Source organism: Marmota flaviventris, chromosome 18, assembly GCF_047511675.1.
Source record: "Marmota flaviventris isolate mMarFla1 chromosome 18, mMarFla1.hap1, whole genome shotgun sequence".
Lineage (NCBI taxonomy): Eukaryota > Metazoa > Chordata > Mammalia > Rodentia > Sciuridae > Marmota > Marmota flaviventris.
The window spans coordinates 1463226-1485347 of record NC_092515.1 but is presented as its reverse complement, the minus strand read 5'-3'; the positions used below and the strand labels follow the sequence as shown (position 1 = coordinate 1485347).

Sequence of the window (22122 nt, the reverse complement as noted above, 5' to 3'; positions counted from 1 at the left end):
CCGGGCGGGCCGGGGCCGGACAGCGGCGGCGCCAGCGGCCCCGGCCTGCGCCGCGCGGAGAAGGCCGCGATCGCGGGGCCACCTAGTCCCCGAGGCCCGGCGAGGAGCGGTGTCCTGGGTGCCCGTGCGGGGAGGTGAGCGCGGCGGCGGGCGCACGGTGACAGCGCGTCCTCGGGGGCGAGGGTAGGGTGGGGCCGGCGGCGCTGGGGTTTGAGGCGGAGGTCGCCGGCCCGCGCTCCCCGGCCGTGCCCTGCGAGTCGCGCGGCTGTCGCGGCCCGGTTCGGTGCCCCGCGGTAGCAGGGTCCCCCTGCGCCTTCCAGAGCGCCCTCCCCGCTTCTGCGGAAGGGGCGCCCAGGGTGGTGGGGAGCGTGCTGCAGGCGCGTCCCTTCTCTTTCTCCTCTGCAGCTCTGCTTTCCGGGGACACTGCGCCGCTCCGGGAGAGGAACCGCCAGCGGGAGGTGGCGGGGCGGGGAGCTGGACAGAGAGCCATGGCGCAGGTGAGTGCCGGTCCTCTGCCTCCTACTCACTGAGGTTTCTTTTCCGTGAAGTTCCTGGTTGGGAGATCTGTCCTGGGTGCTGCTGACCGCTGCCCAGCGCCTCCCGCCTGCTTCCTCTGCACCCCGGCCAGTGTTCAGTCTTGGTTGATGAGGGGCTCCGACCCCTCTCCCCTGTGCCTTTTTGTCAGAGGTGGTCTCCAGGAGTGGAAGTGTGCTCCTTGGGGAAACAGGTGGCCCCTTGTGCTGTGCCTGGTTTGTTTGTGCCCATTCAATGCCAGTCCCCTAAATGCCATTTCTTTTTTCTTTCTTTGATTTTTCTGGAGGCGTGACCTCAGGCGATTTACCACTGAGCAATATCCTCAGCCCCCCCTCTTTTTTTTTTTTTTAAGTTTTGAGACAGGGTTTCACCCAGGACCTGGTTGAATTGGGGCTGGCCTCGAACTTGGCACACCTCCTGCCTCAGCCTCCCAAGTCACTGGAATTACAGGCTTGTGCCACCATGTCCACCTGGCTAAGCCCCATTCCTTCCTCTCAAGGGGCTCACAGCCTGTTGACAGGAAGTCAGGGAGGCAAGCAAGGGTCTAGACACCAGGTTCTAACCCTCGCTTTCAGGTTTTTCTCTTGGCCCCTATGACCTCCTGTTTCTGCCCAAGTTCCCACAGCCAATGCAGCAGCTGGTAGCCCTGTTCAAACATAGCTCTTGTCATTCTTTGCTTGAAATCCTCCAATGGTTTCCCTGAAGAAGGGCCAAAATCCCTACTATGACTGACAGGCCCCCAACTGGCTTCTTGTTATCTCTGATACCTGCTGCTTCACCTCACCACCACTCTTTCTGAAAAATCACCTTCTTGTTTTCCTGATCATACCTTCTACCATCTAAGAGCCTCCCACCACAATTCTTCAAATTCCTCTTCCTTGCTTTATTTATTTATTTTAAAATTCAGCACTTTCAGCACACTATTTTACTTAATATCTTATTTTCTCCTACCTCATTGCCATACTTCATAAGTAGAGATTCAGAGCAGTTTTGCCCTAGTGCCTGATACAGAAAATATTTGTTAGATAGATGTGCCTGATACAGAAAATATTTGTTAGATAGATGTGTAAATATATTCAGTTCTCTTGTGACCAATGTTTTGCTATTTAGTATAGTGTTTAGATGCTGACCTTGAACTTGCAATCCTCCTGCTTCAGCCTCCCAAGTTGCTGGGATTACAGGCTTGTGCCACCTTACCTGGCTAGAATAATTATTCTTACACTTGATAATTGTGTCATCTCTTATTATTTTATTGGGAACATTCCCAGAAGTTTTCCTTTCTCTATGGACTAAGGTTTCCCAAACTTAGGTGAAAACATGGTACTTTTAAAATTTTATGTGGAGACAACAGCAGTAGAATGTCAAAAACTAGAATTGATGCTCCAAAAAAGTAACCACCCAGAAAAATAATCACCAAATATTTGTTTCTACATGCTTTTAAGATTTAACTGCATTTAATTGAGCAAAACAACAACACTTTTTGATACTTTTTTCCTATAACATTTTTAATTCACTTTTCTCTGTAAAATTTCAACAGAAAGCATTTTTTTTCTCTAAGGATAGAGTTGCTGTTTGGGGGGGCTAAATTCATGTTTTCACATGTGTACTAAGGAAGAGTTAAATAACTGAATTTGAGGCTGCACCAGGTTCAGCTAACGTGTCCTGGGTGGTGTGGTGTGGAACGTGAACCCCGTTTGGATGGAGGTCTGCCTGTGTATGCTGCAGCACAGGAATAGAACAGGACTTGGACCTTTCAGCGGGTGTTCATACCTGGAATTAAGCAGGTTAATCTAGCTATCAGAGAAAGTTTGTCTTCCTCAGTGAGAGGACGTGCTGTTTTCTAGTGCATCTTATTTCCTGGTCAGGAGAGGATGAGTGTGTTCACTATTTCTGTTGCTGTCAGAGTTGAGGTTTTTTTGTTGTTGTTGTACCAGGGATTGAACCCAGGGCCATTTAATCACTGAGCCACCACATCTCCAGCCCTTTTTATTTTTATATTTTGAGACAGGGTCTCGTTAAGTTGCTAGGGCCTTGCTAAATTGCTGAGGCTGGCTTTGAACTCATGATCCTCCTGCCTCAGCCTCCCAAGTTGCTGGGACTACAGGTGTGCGCCACAGTGCCCGGCAGGAGTTAAGCATTTTAATGGAGGCAGAGAAGCATGGTGCTTAAAGCATGGATTATGGAGCCAGGCTGCCTGGGTCGAGCATCAGGGCTGACATTCAATCACTGGGTTCCATTTTCTTCCTCTGTCCGTGAGGAAGATGAAAGGCTGCTTCCGCGGTTCTCGTAAGAACTGCCTCTGTTGCCTCATTAGTGCCGAGCACATTGGACGAACTTGCTGTGTCAGCTGGCAGCAGCCTCATGATGTCATGGCAGTTTTAGAAGTTTGCAGGTAAGCCTTGTAGGTGGCATGCTTTTTAAAAATGTACCCAATGTACAAAGAACGTTGGGAACTATGGCCTCTGGCTAAATTTGGCCCGTCACCTCTTTTTATATGGCTCATGAGCTGCAAATAGTTTTTACATATTTCAATTATTGAAAGAAATGAAAGGGAGAACAGTATTTGAGGACATGTGGAGTCGTATGCAGTTGGATTTGGTGTCCCTGAGCAAGGTGTCCTGGAGCAGGGCATGCCTGTCCACGTCCTGCTGCCTGGGCACCTGTGCTGCCGAGGTGGAGCCGAGTGGTCGTGGCAGAGGCCCAGTGGCTCAGAAAGCCTAATTTTGTTTTCTCCGGGTCTTTGCAGAGAAACTCTGCGGGCCTCTGATGTCCGGCATGGGTGATGGCGTCAGACTGCCGAGCTGCATCCCAGCTCTGCAGCCAATGGACACGGATCCAGGGCGAGTTTCAGCTCCTTATTTTCTCTTGTGTGAGGAAAGCAGTTGTGGGGTAAAATAAGCTAATATATGAGGGTGCAGAATTGTTTCTGGAATGTTATGAGGGTCCTCAGCTGCTATTGATAGCCACAGGCATTTGCTAACAAAAGTCCTTGACTGAGAAAATGTCTTAGAAGGATGTGCACGTGATTAATGTTGGGTCCCTCAGAACACAGGTTAGAGAGATGGAGAAGGGGACTTTTTCTTTTCTTCTTCTTTCTTCTTTTTTTGTTTTTGTTTGTTTGTTTTGTTCCAGGAATTGAACCCAGGGGGCGCTTAACCACTGAGCTACATCCCCAGCCCTTTTTTATTTTTTATTTTGAGATAGGGCCCCCCTAAGTTGCTGAGGCTGGCCTCAAACTTGGGATCCTCCTGCCTCAGCCTCCCAAGGTGCTGGGCTTATAGGAGTGTACCACTTTCCCTGGCAGGAGACATTTCTTGTTAAGAAACATATCAAAACCAAAAAGATTGTTCCCAGTTTAAGAAAGTACTTGAACTTGTTTACTTCTCTTTAGGAGTCACTAGACTCTGGGTTTCTTGACAGTGACAAGGTAGTTAAAAATGATAGAAGAGTGGGCATTATTTTACTTTGGTATCAACAAATTTATAAAAATGTAAAGATTTTTTAAAGATATCATAAAAATAACTTGCTCTATATACAGAGGTGTACTTGAAGAATATTTTCATATTTGAAGATATGAAGACAGTCTGTGTGAGACAGAGCAGGCAGGAGTGTGCAGCTGGAGTCTTGGGCTGGATCGTGCGAGCCCGTCTCCCTGCCCAGGCGCAGCACTGTTTGAGCGCCTAATTGTGTCTGTCCTGGAACACAGCTCCAGTGCCACATGTGCACTGGGACATCTGGGATGCTGAGGTTCGTCAGCATGCCTGTGGGTTCCCACTGCCTGAGTGGCGGCATGTGACATCTGCTGGTGCAAAGTGCAGGTAGTGATAGAGGACATGGTCAACAGGAAACCAGCTGTGCTTCTTCCCATCCAGATAAACCTCTTGCCAGGCGCAGTGTACATGTCTGTAATCCCTGCAGCTTGGGAGGCTGAGGCAGGAGGATCTCGAGTTCCAAGCCAACCTCCTCAAGGGCGAGGCACTAAGCAACTCAGTGAGACCCTGTCTCTAAATAAAATACAAAATAGGGTTGGGATTGGGGCTCAGTGGTGAAGTACCCCTGACTTCAATCCCTGGTACCTGCACCCCCCGAAAAAAAATATGCATCCTCCCAAAAATCAGTTGGTGTGCTTTTGTGCCCAGATGCTGCAGCCGGCATGGTTGTTGCTGAGGGCCGAGCAGCATGTGTGTAGCTTCGATGGCTCAGTGTTAGTGCATCCTTGGCCCTTTCTAGGTGTTGCCGGGCAGTCTGTCCTGGGTAGGACCCTGGGAGATTTCCCCACAGGGTCCTCACGACTCACCTCTGCACTCTTCAGTAAAGTGCCCCCAGAGCTTGGTGGCAGGCTCTGAAGTCATGGTTGGGTCTTGTTCATCAGATGTCAAGCCTCTAAGGACTTTGGTTCCTGGTAGCACAGTGCGACCTTTAGGTTCAGGTGTTCAGTGTTGGGATCCCAGTGTGCTTAGGTGTGGTCTGAGCTTGGCAAGTGTGCACAGTGAGGGACCCCAAATCGGGGGGGTTCTCAGGTCCCAGAGGGAAGAGGGTAGTGCCAACAGGGAGCGGGGTAGACAGCACCCAGCACGCATGCTCAGCCAGCAGTGGGGGAGAGGCAGGCAGGGCCTGTGGGCGCCGCCCCCACTGGTTACACCAGGTGGGTTTCCCAGCCCTGGTGGTTTGGCTCATCTGAGGGGAGGGCAAAGCTGGATGGGGACTGGGGTGGCCTGCTGGAGACAGGTCCGACGGCTTGGAGTGTGGGGCCTTATTGACCTAGAGCACCGCGGGAGCCAGTGGGGACTGCCCAGGCGAATGCAGGTGGCAGGCTTGGGACAGCACAGTGTGAGAGGCAGCAGCAGGCGGAGAGCCGAGCTCACCGGCACTCGCCTGGCCTCGCTGCCTGGCCTCTGCCTGGCCTCGCATGTCCTGCACACTGAGGGGCTGGTGGGGCTGGGCGGAGGCAGCCTGGGACGTCTGTGCAGGTGAGGCACGCAGCCTGCCCTGCGGGTCACACGGATGCTCGGATGCTCGCCAGACTCCAGGGGTCAGAGTTTGAGGGCACACGTTAGAATCTGGCGGCGTGTGTGCAGCTGTAGGCAAATCCAGGAGGGTGTGGGTCAGAGCAGGCTTTACCTTTATTTATTTATTTTGCGGTGCTGGGGACCGAACCCAGGCCTCACACATGCTAGGTGAGTGCTCTACCACTGAGCCACACCCACTCCCAGAGGTTTTCATCCTTACATGCTCATTTTTATTTTAGAAAAAAATAGTGTTAAATTTTGTCTTAACGAACATCTAGTAATAAAGTAAAGTGGAAATCCTTAGAGCTCAGTTTGGGCCGTAGCCATGCTGATCTCCTGAGGTCTGTCTCCAGGTTTCTCTCCCTATTCTTTTTTTCCTGTCAGTCGACTCTATCTTTCCCCGTGCTTGTGCTACCCCAGGCCACTTGCATGTCCCCAGTGTGAGAAATGCCCTCCTATCTGTTGTATATGGAACAAGTTAGCCCTATTATGTACTGTTTGGAACTGATGGCAAATATGGGGGCTCCTCCTGCCACCCCACAAAGCCGCAGACTCCAAGGCAGGAGCGTCTCCATGTTTCTTCTTGTCTCTGGAGGCTGAGGTGGGAAGCCGGCTGTCCAGGCCAGGATGTGGCTCTGCGAGGGAGCACGTGCTTATGTGTGCTCCAGGCTTCCCACCCCTGCACCAGGAGAGAAAGCAAGCAAGGAGGCCGCTGTCCAACAACCGCCAGGCCTTCAGATCACCAAGCATCGGTCTTTTATTAAAAAAAAAAGGCCCCACACTACTGTGTACGTGGAGGACAGACTTCAGTCCTTCCTTGAAGCATCCAGTCTTTCTAGGTGATTAGAAGACGCGCACAAAGTGTGTTGAAAGGAGAGGCAGCTGGGCTGGGGCTGCGCTCAGTGCTGGGGCCTTCCTGGCATGTGTGAGGCAGGGGGCTCCATCTCAGCACCGCGTATGAATAGACTACAACAGGGACAGGCGGTCCGGCCTGGACACACCAGAGCCCGGGACACAGTTCATCTGGGAACCGCCCGGTGAGCACGACTGGGGTTGTCTTTCAGGGCCTGGTGACCTTTGGGGACGTGGCTGTAGCTTTTTCCCCAGAGGAGTGGGAGTGGCTGAGCCCCACGCAGAGGAGCCTGTACAGGAGGGTGATGCTGGAGAACTACCGGAGCCTGGCGTCGCTGGGTAAGGGGCTGCCCGCCTGCCTCCCGCCCCCTCCCGCCCGCTCCCTTCCCCCCCCTGCCCCCTCCCGCCCGCTCCCTTCCACCACCACCCCCCCCCACCCCACCCCCGCCGCCTGCCCCCTCCGGCCCCCCTCCCTCCCCCTCCGTCCTCCCTCGACTGAGGAGCGCCCAGTCCTGGCCTCAGAGCCGGGGAGCTGCGCCCCTGTCTGGACAGGCCCACGGTGGGTGTGACATGCCTGTTCTTACCCCTCCAGGACTCTGTGCTTCTAAGCCCGACATGATCTCCTCCCTGGAACAAGGAAGAGCCCCCTGGACGGTGAGGAGAAGGGGGACGCGAGGCCGGTGCCCAGGTGAGTGTGGGGCGGGCGGGCTGCGGCCTGGCTCTCTGCCTGCACGCTGTCCCTCGGGCAGTCCTCGCAGCCACGCGTCGGTCCCGCCTCCCTTCTCCATCAGACAGCCACCCGCTCCAGGGCCTCCTCTCCTGTGTCTTCCAGACGTGTGGAATCATCTGTGGTTTGAAAAAAATCTTTTGCTGATCCTTTTTAAAACCCGTTTTGTAGTTTCAGGTGGACAGCATGGCTTGATTGTGTTTATTTTTGTGTGCTGCTGAGGACCGGACCAGGGCCTCACATGCCAGGCAGTGTCACCACGGAGCCCCAGCCCAGCGCTGGCTGACGCTCGCGTGGTCTGTTGTTGGACTTGATGTCGGTTAGGGTTTGGTCAGCTGGTGCTCTCAGATGCTGGGTGGCACGAGGAGGGCAGACGTGGAAGAGTGACCGGCTCCCAGGGGAGGTGCCTCTGAACACTCCTGAAGGGAGCAGCAGCTGGGGTCCGCGGGTGGCAAGGGATGGCAGGACTAGGGAGTAAGAGAGCCCCAGGGGTGAGCCGGGGCGGCTCGAGTGACACTGGAGCTCAACAGAGCGTCGAGCAGGAGAGAGGGTCGTCAGGATGGGCCTGGGGTCCAGGGGGCTTCTCAATGCAGACGGGTAGTGCGCAGCTAGGTAGTTGGCTCTCAGAAGACACCTGAGTGGCTCGTCAGACGTCCCGCTTGTTGTGGTGACATCAGGCTTTTGGGACTAGGAGGGCCATCGCCGCGTCCTTCCTGCACCAGCAGTTGGTCAAGTGGACACAGCTTGGGACGTAGATTTCTTTTGGAGGCTCTGTTATAATAGGAAATGGCAATAGTTTTGAAGGCAGTGAAACTCTCGTAGATCTCTGCTCAAATCTTACTTCTAAGGCGGAGTTGTGTTGAAGGCAAGCACAGGTCGCTGGCCCTGTACCCGGCGAGGCCCCAGCGGGCCGCTGCCCCCGAAAGCCAGAGGGAGATGCCTGTGAGTTCTCCGTCCTGCAGTGTCTCACCACGTCCCCTGCGTGGACTGTGCAGGAGACGAGCTGGTCTTCCTGGCAGGCGCCTCTCCTGGTGGAGACCCGCTGCTCGTGAGGCTGGAGCTGCTCTCTTAGGAACCAACCTTGGGACCAAAGGGAGGCGTGGGGAGTAGAGGTGGGCTTTCGTCAGACTGGAGGAAGCCGGAGCAGTCGAGCAGTCGCACGGCAGTCTGCCTCCTGGTTGTCTGGGTGAGCCACGTTCAGACTGGAACCTCCTCTCTCAGTTGTGCCACTGGGTGGAACCGGCCTCAGGCTTATTGGGCCAGCGCCCTGCTGAGCCGTGCCCTGCCGAGGACTCGCATCTCTCTATGGATGACACAGCGAGCACTACTTCTTCAGCCTGTGGATGGGAAGGCTCATATTGCACCCTTTTGTACTGTGACCTCACAAAGTTAAGCACGTTCATAGTCATTTTTAAAAGCTTCCAAAATGACATGCCTTTTTTATGTGTGTGGTGCTGGGGATTGAACTCAGGGCCTTGTGCATGCAGGGCAAGCACTCCACCAACTGAGCCACATCCCCAGCCCAACATGCTTTTTAAAAAATGTTTTTATCATAGATGGACACAATATCTTTATTGTTTACTTTTACGTGGTGCTGAGGATCGAACCCAGTGCCTCACACGTGCAAGGCCAGCGCTGTGCCACTGAGCCCAGCCCAGCCCATGACATGCTCTTTTCAGGATCTTAATTCAGCTGTTGGGCTTGGACGCTTTCTTCGTGCTAACACGTAACGGAGGAGAGATTGGTTTTCCATCTTTCAGAAACGAAGGCTGTGCAGAAGACCCAGGAGTCCCTTCCCGATTGCCCACGTGAGGAAGGACGAGCCCCGGCGGCAGCAGCAGCGGGGCCCGCGGGCTGTTGCCTGGAGGACTCTATTTTAGGGGAGAACTGGGGTTCTGATGCTCTGCTTGAGACACAGCCGGTAAGTCAGGAGGTAAACTTCAGGCAGCCTTTTATGAGCAGCGCTGGGAGAGGCTTCTATCTGAGGGCAGTATTCCTGTGGACACGCTGTCCCCTCGATGCACTTCAGAAAAGGGGGTGGCGGGGACGAGGTGAAGCCGCAGGAGAGGACGCGAGCACTCTGGGAGCAGCCCCCGCCTCTCTCCTGCTCTCACCCAGCACCTCGGCTTAACAAGGCTGTCACGGTGCCACTGAGACGACCCAGCCCCACGCTGAGTGACCAAGGTCACGCTTCTAGGTACAGACTGTGCCGATCCATGGGTGGCCATGGCCATCCCACTGGGGCCACGCAAGCCTGCAGGCGTGACCTGACCAGGAGCGTGTTCACACCTTTCCAGGGCTTGGTGACCGTCACCAGCATGGCCATGGACTTCTCCCGGCAGCCAGACCCAGCTCAGAGGACTTTCTGTAAGGATGTGCTGTGGGAGGAGCAGAGTGACCAGGAGTCTGTAGGTAAGGGCCTCCCTCTCCAGACCAGGTCTGTCTGCAGAGCCCCACTGCACTCACAGGGGAGGGTCTTCTGAGGTGCTGCCCGGGGTCCGGCCCTGGCTGCGCGGTGCACCTCTGGCCTCCATGCAGGGGAAGGTTGGCGCGGTCCTTATGCTCCAGGGGTCGTCTTGATGGCGCCTCCTCCTGACCACTCCCATCCTCACCAGGGAACGAGAGCCTGAGTTTAGAGGGCCACAGTGTGACCACCCCATCTCTCGCCCCTCACGCAGGACGGGGCGTTTCTAAGCCAGACGTGGTCTCTTTCCTGGAGCAAGAGGAGGAGCCCTGGAGGGTGCCCAGAGAGCTGGCTGCAGGCCTGTTCTCAGGTGAGTGTGGACATTGGTGTGGGGAAGTCCCTGCAGGTGAGAGTGAGCTGTCACCACAGAGTGCAGGTCCTCAGCAGGAGGCTGTAGAAGCTTTACCAAGCCTCCAGATCCGGGAGGGAGTCAGTCCTGGGCCAGAAGGATGCCCGCCACCTTTGCTCCTCCTAACAGCTCATCTCCCAGTGCCCTCTTCCTCTCGGCCAGTGGCACCTGTGTCAGCCTCATAGCTTTGAGTGACTTTTCCTGACGTGTACATGCTCTTGAGCGTCTTTCAGGTTCACTCCTCTGTGGCCGAAGGGCCCGTTTGTCCATCACGCACCCCTTCCTGTGAGAAGCACCATCTGCAGGTGTGCCAGTGGGCCCCTCTGCCCAGCGCAGGCAGGCGACTGGAGGGAGGCAGGTGGACGCTCAGGCTGAGGCTTGTGTGAGTGTGTAGGCTGAGGGAAGGGTCACTCCAGCAGGACGACGCCACAGCCCTGGAGAACCGCAGGAGCAGAGACAGCAGAGCCTGCCTGGGCCTGAGAGGCCCCTGTGTCTCAGGACGGCGGGCAGAAGTCGTGTGCCAGAAGGCAGGGGCAGCGGGTGAAGTGCAAGAAATCCCTGTCAAGCTGACGGTTTGTAGAACATGTAACCACATTGCCTACTGGAGAAGGAGTGGCACCCGTGACCCACCCCACAGGAGGGTATCAGGAGCCTAGACCTCTCACGTGGTGGTTGCGCTCCTTTTCACACAGTGGTGGGTACCCTAGGTTCACCGTGGACGTGGACGCCCACTGCACGCGTTAGGTTTCTCAGTTATTAAAGGGATGCTACAACGGTTTCTTTATGCACAGCTGGCGATTGCTGTACCCCTGGACAGGACTGCCTGCTAGGCGCTCAGTGTTTTGTTTTAGTGAGATTGGCAGGGACTGGGAGTGTGGATTTAATTGCATCCTGAAGCCAGATGTGGTAATCTTGCACACACCTGTAATCCCAGCAACTCGAGGCTGGGGCAGAAGGATCACAAGTTCAAGGCCAGTCTCAGCAACGTAGCAAGGCCTTGTCTCAAAATAAAAAATAAAAAAGTCTGTAATGTAGCTCAGTGATAGAGCTCCCCTGGGCTCAGTCCCCAGTTCAGGAAAAAAGAAGCATCCTCAAAATCTTGGCTATTTATTTGCCAACTCTTGCTTATTATTTGGTGAAAGATTATATAGCTTAAAATTATCATCTTATCGTGAAAGATTTGGTGCTGCCCCTAAGTTTTGTTTCCCTCTTCCTCTGTTTTCTTTTCTATGTTTACCCGCACTTTGCTGTTTGCCTGAGATGTTTTCTTCACAGTCCTGGTATTTTTTATGTATAAACATGCAAATTCATGGGCATATTGTCTCAAACTATTTTTGACAAATGGTAATAAGAATTTTAATTTTGGGCTGAGGCTGTAGTTCAGTGGAGAGCATTTGCCTAGCACCTAGGAAGCACTGGGTTCTATCCTTAGCACCACATAAAAATGAAGCGAATAAAATAAATGCATGCTGTCCATCTACAACTGCAAAAAAATTTTTAAAAAAGTTTTAATTTTAATAGATCTTTTTCAGTTAGAACATATAAAATGTTTGAATTTTTATATGCATTTTTTTATTTAAATATTTTTTAGCTTAGATGGACACAATACCTTTATTTTATTTATTTATTTTATGTGGTGCTGAGGATCAAACCAGTGCTTCACACATGCTAAGCAAGTGCTCTACCACTGAGCCCCAGCCATAGCCCTGAGTTTTTACATGTTTTCTATTATGATTTCTCTGTTTCTGTCTTTATAAACTTATACACATAGTTGTGCTTCATTTTTCAATGGTTGTTTAGAAAAAAAATAATAATAAGGTAAAAAAACAAATACCCCTTTGGGCCGAGATGGAACTCATCAGCAAAGCCCTGGGTTGAGCTTCAGTTCCAAAGAGAAAAGACAACAAAAAAAGAACCCCATCAAAGATAAGAAGTAAGACAAAGGCTGGCCTGGCTCAGTGTAGAGCCCTTGCCTGGCATTGCGAGGCGTGGGTCCAGTTCTCAGCACCACATATAAATAAATAAGATAAGGGTCCGTTGACAGCTAAATATAATATATATATATGAGATAATGGTTGTCCAGTAGTACAGCCCATGGACATCCACTGCCCTTGCACTTACTGTTGAAGATGTCTGACTGTTTAGGTCTGTTCCAGTTTCCACCTATGATGAAGAGGCTCAGTTTGCACATTCTCTTTGCTTATATGTCAGAATACCTCTTTAAGGTCCATGGGCCTCACAGACACTGCTGGACACAGGAGAGTGCCCCTTTCTGGAGATCATCACAGGCAGGGTCGGTCTGTTGCAGGCTGTTTCTGTTTGCGTTTCCTGCCCTTAGAGTTCTTCTGTTGGGTCGCGTCCTTCTCTGTACGCAGTGCGGGGACGCCCGGGCTTAGGAGCAGGCAGCTCCGGCAGGCAGGCTGCGTGGTCTGGTGGTCTGGTGGTCGCGTCTGCGGCCTGAACCCACCATCAGGCTTCCCTGCTGGGACGCCTGCCCACCCTCTGCTTCCTGCCCCTCCTTCTCCCTGCCGACCTTTCTCTTTGTCCTCTCTTTTGCCGTGCGGGCTGCTGTTCTGTTTTATTTACCTGTTTTTATCATGGAAAAGTATGACTATGTAGCTATCCTAGCGCACACGATTGGGTGGCCTTATGTACATTCACAGTATTTTACAACAAAACCACTGTCTAATTCCAGAGGTTTTAAAGATTGCTCTAGAAGAAAACCTCCTGTTCACTAGGTGGTCATTACCATTCCTCCTTCCCCAGTCCGTGGAGACCACTGTCTGTCTGTCCAGGGGTTCTCCGTTCTGAGTACTTCACATACAGGAACCTGTACCATGCAGCCTCTGTGTCGGGGGGCTTTCCTGGGGTGCAGCGTGTGCCAAGCAGCATTTGTTTTACGGCTGAACAACACTGCACCTTGTGGCTCTGCCACATCAGTCGGTCAGCTCACTGGTGGGCACTGGGGCTGTGTCTACCTTTTGGCTGCTATGACTAGTGGTGATTTGGACATTTGGACATTATGTTTTTATTTAAGCACCTGCTTTCAATTCTTTTTTGCTTTGTTTTAAGTGCTGGCTATTTAACCCATGATGCTCTATTACTGAGCTATGGCCCCAGCCTTTTTTTTTTTTTTTTTTACTACTTAGGATTGAATGCAGGGACACTTGATCACACTTGATCACTGAGCCACATCCCCACCTTTTTTTTTGTAATTTATTTGGAGACAGGGTCTCACTGAGTTGCTGAGGGCCTCACTAAGTTGCTGAGGCTGGCTTTGAACTTGTGCTCCTCCTGCTTCAGCCTCCTGAGCTGCTGGGATTTCAGGTGTGTGCCATTGCTCCTTGCAACCCAAGCCCTTTTCATTTTTTATTTTAAGACAGGGTCTTTCTAAATCATTTAAAGTCTCTCTACATTACTAAGGCTGGCCTTGAACTTGCAATCCTCCTGCCTCAGCCTCCTGAATCTCTGGGATTATAGGCATGTGCTGCCATGCCCAACTAGACCTTTATGATACCTATGAGTTAAAAATATGTTTTCCTGTTTTGTGGAATATTTTTTTGTACTTCTTTTCTCTCTCTCTCTTGGTACTGGAGATTGAACCCAGAGGTGCTAAACCACTGAGCCACATTCCTAGCCCTTTTTGTGTTTTGAGACGGGTCTTGCTAAGTTGCTTAGGGTGACTTTGAACTTGTGATCCTCCTGCCTCGCTTCCTGAGCTGCTGGGATTAGAGGCATGCACCATTACATCTGGCTCTCTTTCACTCTTGATAGTGTTGTTGTTGTTGTTAATGGAGATTGAACCCAGAGGTGCTCTACCACTGAGCTACATCCCAGCCACCCCCCTCACTTTTCAAATTTTTATTTTGAGACAGAGTTTCACTTTAGTTGCTGAGACTAGATTTGAACTTGCAGTCCTCCTGTCTCAGCCTCCCGATGTGTAGGAATTACAGGTGTGTGCCACTGCACCAGCATCCATAGTTTTTTTTTTTTTTTTTTTGTGTGTGTGTGTGTGTGCATGCGGTGGTGCTGGGGATTGAGCCCAGGGCCTCGTTCATGCCAGGCAGACACTCTACCACTGAGCCACATCCCCAGCCCTTGGTAGTATGTTTGATGTACAGAAGTTTCTAATATTGTTAAGGTCCAGTTCACTCATTCTTTTGTTGCTTTTTTTGATGTTACATAAGAAACCATCGCCAATCATGGGTCCTAGAGATCTTGTACGATCTGTGTGGTTTGACCATTAGAGTAGGATTTGGCCCGTGTTGTGTCAGTATTTGTATTTGGTGTGAGGTAAAGATCTTTAGTCCTATTCCGGCTCCTCTTCTCCATTTCCCTCCCTCCCTCCCTTTCTTCCATGCTGGAGCCTCAACGCCGGGCAAGTGCTGTACCGCTGAGCCACAGCCCAGCCCTCAACTCGTTCTTCCCCAGGGGTGGGTCTCAGAACCCTTGAAAATCAGTTGACTCCAGAGAAGGCATGAAGTGTTCGGCAAGTACATGAAAAGTGCTCAGAGTCCCTCAGGGAGACGCTGACCAGGACCAGCGCCGTATCAAGACACGGACGTTGGGCTGTTAGGTAAAGAGATGGTGGGACCTTGAACGCTCTGGTGGGACTGCAGGATGGTGTAGTGAGGAACTGTATGGCGATTCCTCGTGATATCAAAAACAGGAGTACGTCAGACTCAGCCAGCTGACTTCTGGGGGTCTGTCCAAAAGGACTGAAGTCAGGATCTCAAAGAGACAGTAGTCCTCTTACATGAATTCACACTGCAGCACCATTCATATACCAACATGTGGAAAACACGTCGTGTCCAACGGGGAGAAACAAGGAAATGTGGTGGATGCCCACGATGAGACACACTCTGTTTCCACAGAAAGGAAACCCTGCAGGAGTGACAGCACGGCTGGCTGCGAGGACATGGGAATGCTTGCTCAGAGACACAGCATTTAAATAGTCCAGTGAACAAAATCCGAGAGTAGAATGGTAATTGGTGGTGGCTGGGGGCAGGCAGAAATGAGGAGTTAGAATGAATGGGCATCAGGATTCAATTGGAGCATAAAGAAGCAAGATGAATTTAGGTCCTAGAGATCTGCTTCATACAGCACTTCACTTACAGTGACCACGAGTATCCTGCACACTTGAAATTTTTCTCAGAAGGTCAATTTTAAGTGTTCTTTCCATGATAAAATGGAATAAAGAAAAATAGTTAGAATAATAATCATAATTCTATTAGGAAACCAGTTGGCTTGGTTGTATGGGTGTACTTCTGAGGTCTCAGTTCTGTTCCATGGATCTGTGTCTGTCGTTAGGCCAGTACCTCACTGGCTTGGATACCTCGCTCTGCATCAGGTGCTGGTGGTGGTGGTTGTCAAGGCTGTAGGTGGACTCAGTACCTTTACTTATTTACATGGTGCGAAGGGTTGAACCCAGTGCCCCACGCAGGCGAGGGACGCACTGTACACTGGAGCCACAGCCCGCCCTGTAGTAGGCTCTGAGGTCAGGAATTGTACTCCTTCACTCTGTTCTCTTCCAAGGTTGTTTTTGGCTATTAAGGGCCCTTGCAACTCTACTTGAATTTTAGGGTTAGCTTTCCCACATGTGCACAAAGAGGACTGGCATTTTGCTAGGGATTGCACTGGATCTTTCGATTACTTCAGGGACTGTTACATTTTACCTTTGTTGATCTTCTTACCATGAATGTGTGATATCTATTTAGGTTTTCTTTGATTTCATCCAGCAACATTTTGTAGTTTTCAACACATAATTTTACACTTCCTTAGCTAAATTTACTTCTCAGTATTCTATTTTTTAAATGACATTTTTCATGAAATTGTTTTTATAATTTCCTTTTTGAATTCTTGAGTATATAGAAATAGAACCGATTTTTGTGTATTTATCTTTTTTTCTGAATTCACTCTTCTGCAGTTTCCCCAGATTCATTAGCCGAATGCTTCTTCATGGATTCCTTAGGGTCCTGTACACATGGGCTGGGGTCAGAAGTGTTCCCCTCCTTCCTTTCTCACTCGGATGCCTTCTTTTTCTCGCCCATCTGACTGCAGCACCCAGGGCAGTGCTCAGTGAGTGGGGAGGGCAGCATCTGTTCTGTCCTGATCTGAGGCAGAACCTGCAGGCATTCAGCATGAGGAAGAAGTCTTTTTCCAAACATTTGGTGCTCTGCATCAGTTCCCTCAAGACCAATTTCATCTATATTTTTTGGGGGAAAAATAATTATGCTTTCACAAAATTCTTGTAGAAGCTGGGTGACTTAGTGAAAAGATGTCAGGCACACTCTGTCTTCCCCATGAGTCAGAATGGGCTTGCTCAATAGTGTATATGAGTGTAATTAAATATAATATTAGTATTTGGTATTACTATAAAACAGTCTTTTCTTTTCTTTTTTTTTTTTTTTTTAATATTTATTTTTCAATTCTCGGCGGACACAACATCTTTGTTGGTATATGGTGCTGAGGATCGAACCCGGGCCGCACGCATGCCGGGTGAGCGCACTACGGCTTGAGCCACATCCCCAGCCCATAAAACAGTCTTTTCAAAAAAGAAATTAACATCTTAATAGATGCAAGAAAAGCATTTGACAAAATCAATATTCTTTCATAAAAACTCTCAACAAATGAGATCTACCTCAACAAAATCAAAGCTGTTGTGACAACCCACAGCTTACACTGTCGTCAGTGCAGGAGTGGGACACTTGTCCCTGAAGGCCAGGAACAAGACTAGGCTGCCCAGTCTCACTTCACACGGCACTGGACGTCCTAGCCAGACTGTGAGTCAAGAAAAGGAGTACATGGCTGTGAGTTTAAAGAAGTTCGTGTCTCCGTCGCAGATGACATGCCCCTGTACGTAGGAAACTCTAAGGTCCCTGCACACGACAGAAGCCAGCCAGACCCGATCTGAGCAAAAGAAGCAGGATATACAACCGACGTGGAAAATAGGGACAGTCCTATAGACAGACAGTGAACGCCTGAAGAAGAATTCAAGAGAAAACCCCACTTACAATAGTGACCAAAAAAGGAAGTGGAACACTTGGGGACAAATTCAGGCCAAGAGGTGAAAGGTGTGTACGCTGAAAACTGTGAACCACCAGTGAGGGGGCTTGACAAAGGTGGTCTGGACGGGAGAGCCACCCCAGGCCTAGGCTGGCCGGATGGGGTGCCCAATGTCCCCGTGTTCAAGGTGCTCTTAGACTCAAGTGTGGCCTAATACAAACTCCAAAGGCATTTTACTAAAAATAGGAAAAGCAACTGAAAATTCATATGGAACCCCCAAAGACCCCAAGTAGCCAAAAGATAAGGCTGAAGGCATCCTATTTCCTGATTTTAAATTCTGTTACAAAGCTATGATAGTCAAAATGGCATGGTTTTGGAATTAAAGCACGTAAGGCACATAGACCAAAGGAGCAAAAAGAGACCCCAGAAATAGACCCATGCCTATAAGGTTGACCAGCCTTTGACAGAGGCCAAGAATATACAGAAACCGAAGTATGATGTTTCCAATATATAGTTTTTGGAAAACTGAATGTCACATGCAAAAAGAGAAATAGATAAGAGAGTCAGGTGCAGGGCATGCCTGTGATCCCAGTGACCCAGGAGCCTGAGGGGTTTCAGTTTTGAGGCCAGCCTCGTCAACTTAGCAAGACCCTGTCTCCAGATAAAAAGGGCTGGGGATGTAGCTCACTGGTCACACCCCTGGGTCCAGTCACCAGTGTCCAGAAGTGAATGAATAAAACAAGGGGCTGGAGACGGTGCCTCTTGGTCGAATGTCCTTTGGTTCAACATGCAGAACTGAGAGGAGGAGAAAGAGATCAGCTCCTGACACCAGGTGTAGAAATCAGTTCCAACATGAGATCCATGCGCCAGCCAGAACAGGCAAAAGGCACCTTGACATCGGTCTTGGCATGACTCTCTGGAGGTGACACTGAAGTGCAGGTGACAGAAGCAGGAATAAGTGGGGTCTCATGAGACTGACACTCCAGCACAGAAAGCAGCGAGGAACCAAGAGGAAGGACCATGTTCAAAATGGGAGGAGGGTTCAGACTCGGGAGAGGAGCTGAGAGTGACCGACTGCTGGGGACGGGGACGGGGAGGCCGGAGGTGTCGGTCCGGGTGTGCAGACTGCAGTGCACTGGGAGCCACCCCAGAGGCCCGGCGGACGTGCCAGTGGTGACTGTGATGAGTGACAACGGACGCGGGAGAGTCACCAGGAAGACGGTCTGGAGCGTTCGCGCACACACACAGTAAGTGCGTGAGGTGACGCGTGCTCGTTGACCGCTGTGGCAGTCATGCCGCAGTGTACAGGTGTGTCAGAACACACCACATGTCTTAGGTATGCACATTCGTCAACTACACCTCAACAAATCTGGAAAAAAGTTTCTTATAAAAAAGTGGCATTGCAAGCACCATTAAGAAACGACCAGGGATGTGAGGTTTCTCCTTCCTTTCTTTCTCTCCTGGCTTGTAGACAGCACAAAAGTGTGCAGTGACGGCTGAGTTTGAGCAATCCATTGCAAATGTGTCTGTCTCCAAATACACTGAATAAAATAAGGCTAATAAAGACACATTTTCTACTTATAGAGAAATAACTGGACTTCCAAATAATCCTAATGATTGCCGTAGAAAAAGGGTCTTTTGTGTGCTTTTGCATGTTCCTTTGGACACATTAGTGATGTGGTAGTGTGATGCTGAATGACCACTACGTGGCGTCCAAAGCAGGTAGACAGTTGCGACTGAGAGGGAGATCAAGGCAGGAACATCCAGCCTCTCACTGCCTCTTCTCTGCCGTGCGACTGGCTCAGGCGTACTTAACTATTTTGAACTTGCCTCCTGGTCCCTGTGTGACTTCAGTCTGGAGTGTCACATATTTGCAGACTGCATGTCTAAATGTAATGGCTTTAGAGCTGCAGAATTTGTGTTTCGTTCGCCAATTAGTGAATTAGTTCACCAATTTTCCTTTTACCTGAGTTCTCTTTTCTTGCACTTGAGAAAGAATAATTGTTTTCTTGATTTATTTCAGGCCAGCAATCTGTTCATGAGACCCAAGAATTATTTCCAAAACAGGACTTATGTGCTGATGGAGTAATAGACCGAACTTCAAGTGCCAAACTTGAGGGTTCCACTTTCAGAGAAAATTGGGCTTCTGAGTGTGTGTGTGAAGGGAAGCTGGCACATCACGAGACAGTCACTCATGACCAAGCCCCCCCAAAGGAGAGAGAGCATTTGTATAACAAACCTAGAAGATGGTTCCACTTGAATAGTTCAGAAGAGAGAGTCCATAGTTGTGATTCAGGTAAAGGTTTTCAGAAAACTTCAGTGGTAATAAAACAAGCAGGAATCTATGCAGGAAAGAAACTGTTCAAATGTAATGAATGTAAGAAAACTTTTACTCAGAGCTCATCCCTTACTGTTCATCAGAGAATTCATACTGGAGAGAAGCCCTATAAGTGTAGCGAGTGTGGGAAGGCCTTCAGTGACGGTTCCTCCTTTGCACGACACCAGCGGTGTCACACGGGCAGGAGGCCCTATGAGTGCACCGAGTGTGGGAAGGCCTTCATACAGAACACGTCCCTCATCCGCCACTGGAGGTACTACCACACCGGGGAGAAGCCCTTCGACTGCGCCGACTGCGGGAAGGCCTTCAGTGATCATATAGGGCTGAACCAGCACAGGAGGATCCACACCGGAGAGAAGCCCTACACATGTGACGTGTGTCACAAGTCCTTCAGGTACGGCTCTTCCCTCACTGTGCACCAGAGGATCCATACTGGAGAAAAGCCGTACGAGTGTGACGTCTGCAGAAAAGCCTTCAGCCATCACGCGTCCCTCACGCAGCATCAGAGAGTGCATTCTGGGGAGAAGCCTTTCAAGTGCAAAGAATGTGGGAAAGCCTTTAGGCAGAACATCCACCTGGCCAGTCACCTGCGGATCCACACTGGAGAGAAGCCCTTCGAATGTGGCGAGTGCGGGAAGTCCTTCAGCATCAGCTCCCAGCTGGCCACTCACCAGAGGATCCACACGGGGGAGAAGCCCTACGAGTGCCAGGTGTGCGGCAAGGCCTTCACCCAGAAGGCCCACCTGGCGCAGCACCAGAAGACCCACACGGGGGAGCGGCCCTACGAGTGCAAGGAGTGCGGCAAGGCCTTCAGCCAGACCACCCACCTGGCGCAGCACCAGCGCGTGCACACCGGGGAGAAGCCCTACAAGTGCGTGGAGTGCGGGAAGGCCTTTGGGGACAACTCCTCCTGCACCCAGCACCAGAGGCTCCACACTGGCCAGAGGCCTTACGAGTGCCTGGAGTGTGGCAAGGCCTTCAAGACCAAGTCCTCCCTCATTTGTCACCGCAGAAGTCACACCGGGGAGAAGCCTTACGAGTGCAGTGCGTGCGGCAAGGCTTTCAGCCACCGGCAGTCCCTCAGCGTCCATCAGAGGATTCACTCTGGGAAGAAACCCTACGAGTGCAAGGAGTGCAGGAAAACCTTCATCCAAATCGGGCACTTGAACCAGCACAAGAGAGTCCACTCTGGAGAGAGGCCCTACGGCTGCAGGAAGAGCAGGAGAGGCTTCAGGCCCACGGCACACTGTGCCCACCCTCCGCGGGGCCACTCTGCAGAGTCCTCCACGACCAGTCCTGTGGACCTCTTCCCCAGATTCCTCTGGAGTCCGTCCTCACTGCCATCGCCGTAGTCTCAGGATATCATTTCAGCTGCGTCATTTCACTTAAAAACTCATCTGTCTGCCCTTTGTTTTTGTCCCTTATAAGTTCATTCTTCAAAGTCAGACTGATTTTTAAGTGAAAATGTAATTAATTCATTTGTATAAAGCTTGTATTGCGATCCTCTCAATGATTAATGCATAAGATGTGCTGCACAGTGCCGGTCCATACCAAGCATTCAGTAAACTTGCTCCTTTTCTTTTCTTGTGGTAATGAACCCAGGGTGCTTTACCACTGAGCGCATCTACAACCCTTCTTAGTTTTTGGTAGGTTTTCACTAAGTTGTTGAGGGTGGCCCTGGACATTGAAATGTGACTGTAGGGGCTGGGGATGTAGCTCAGTGGTTGAGTCCTTCCCCAGCAGGCGTGAGGCCCCAGGTTTGATCCCTAGCACCAGAGGAGGGAAAAAAGAATAAGAAAAAGTTATGGTAGTCATCTCTAGTTAAAATGATGCAGTGGGATGAAGGGAGAAGCCGATCGTGGGTCAGGAGTGGAGCTCTGCAGATAGCTAATGAAATCTGCCTGTGTTCCTTTAAAATTTGATTCCATGATGCTGACAAGTATTGTGACATTCCCTTTGATCTACACGAATGTAAGGTGATCTGAGCTTTTTGGTGACAAAATCCAAGTTTATGTTTCACAACAGTCTTTGATAGTGTAGAGAACATGAATGAATAGGCCATTTGGAACAAATGAATTAAATAGAAAATGCAAGATTGATATGCAGAGTTAAAACTATTAATGCATTACTCAAGTATGAGAAAGTCGGCAGGATTTCATCTATTTAAAGTCACTTGGTTTGTGAATGAACTCTGTTAAACATTTAAGGTACCATTAACTCTGGATAAACCAATCTAGTAGCAAGAGTCAGCAATCCATGACTTGTGCCCAAGGTCTCGCTGGTGATTTTTGTATTGCCCATGATCTAAAATTTTAAAACATATTCATAAGTGGTTCAAAAATGAAAATGTTTTCAACATGATCATTATGTTAAATTTCAGTGTCTGTAAATAAAGTCGTGTTTGCACATAGCCACCCTCGTTCATTCACACGTTGTTACAACAGCATAGTTGAGTAGCCCTAACAAAGACCATCTGGTTTGCAGACCCTAAGAAATCTGCTGCGTGAACCTTTGCAGAAAAATTTGGTGATCCCTGCTGTACAGATTGCTGAGGAATCTTTGGCTCATGGGCAAAATCCTGTCTGCAGCCTGTGTAAATAGTCTTACCAAACAGTGACCATACTCATTTGTTCACTATTTTCTCTTGCTGCTTTTACAACAGAGGCAGACGTTGAGTAGCTGCAACACTGATGATAGTTACTGTTTTTTGTTTTGTTTTGTTTTTTGTCAGGGGGATTGAACCCAGGGCACTTTAGCAATGAGCTACATCCCCAGTCTTTTTGAGACAGGGCCTTGATAAGTTGCCCAGGCTGGCCTCAAACCTGTGATCCTTCTGTCATAGCC

The 22122-nt window shown here is 50.3% G+C and overlaps 1 protein-coding gene across 3 annotated transcripts; it reads left to right on the top strand.

Moving 5' to 3' along the window:
- Positions 1-419: 419 nt before the first annotated feature.
- On the top strand, positions 420-21688 carry Zfp28 (ZFP28 zinc finger protein). 3 transcript variants are annotated; one of them, XM_071605134.1, is made up of 8 exons: positions 436-497; positions 3281-3374; positions 6608-6734; positions 6988-7083; positions 8883-9043; positions 9420-9534; positions 9801-9896; positions 18964-21688. In XM_071605134.1, exons 3-8 carry the CDS (start codon positions 6701-6703, stop codon positions 20628-20630), a joined length of 2169 nt encoding a protein of 722 aa, XP_071461235.1. In that variant the 5' UTR covers positions 436-497; positions 3281-3374; positions 6608-6700; the 3' UTR covers positions 20631-21688. The 3 variants fall into 3 exon arrangements, with proteins under 3 accessions (XP_071461234.1, XP_071461235.1, XP_071461236.1); XM_071605133.1 differs by lacking the exon at positions 3281-3374 and having other exon boundaries at positions 420-497; XM_071605135.1 differs by lacking the exons at positions 436-497; positions 3281-3374; positions 6608-6734; positions 6988-7083; positions 8883-9043 and adding an exon at positions 9278-9319.
- Positions 21689-22122: the final 434 nt, after the last annotated feature.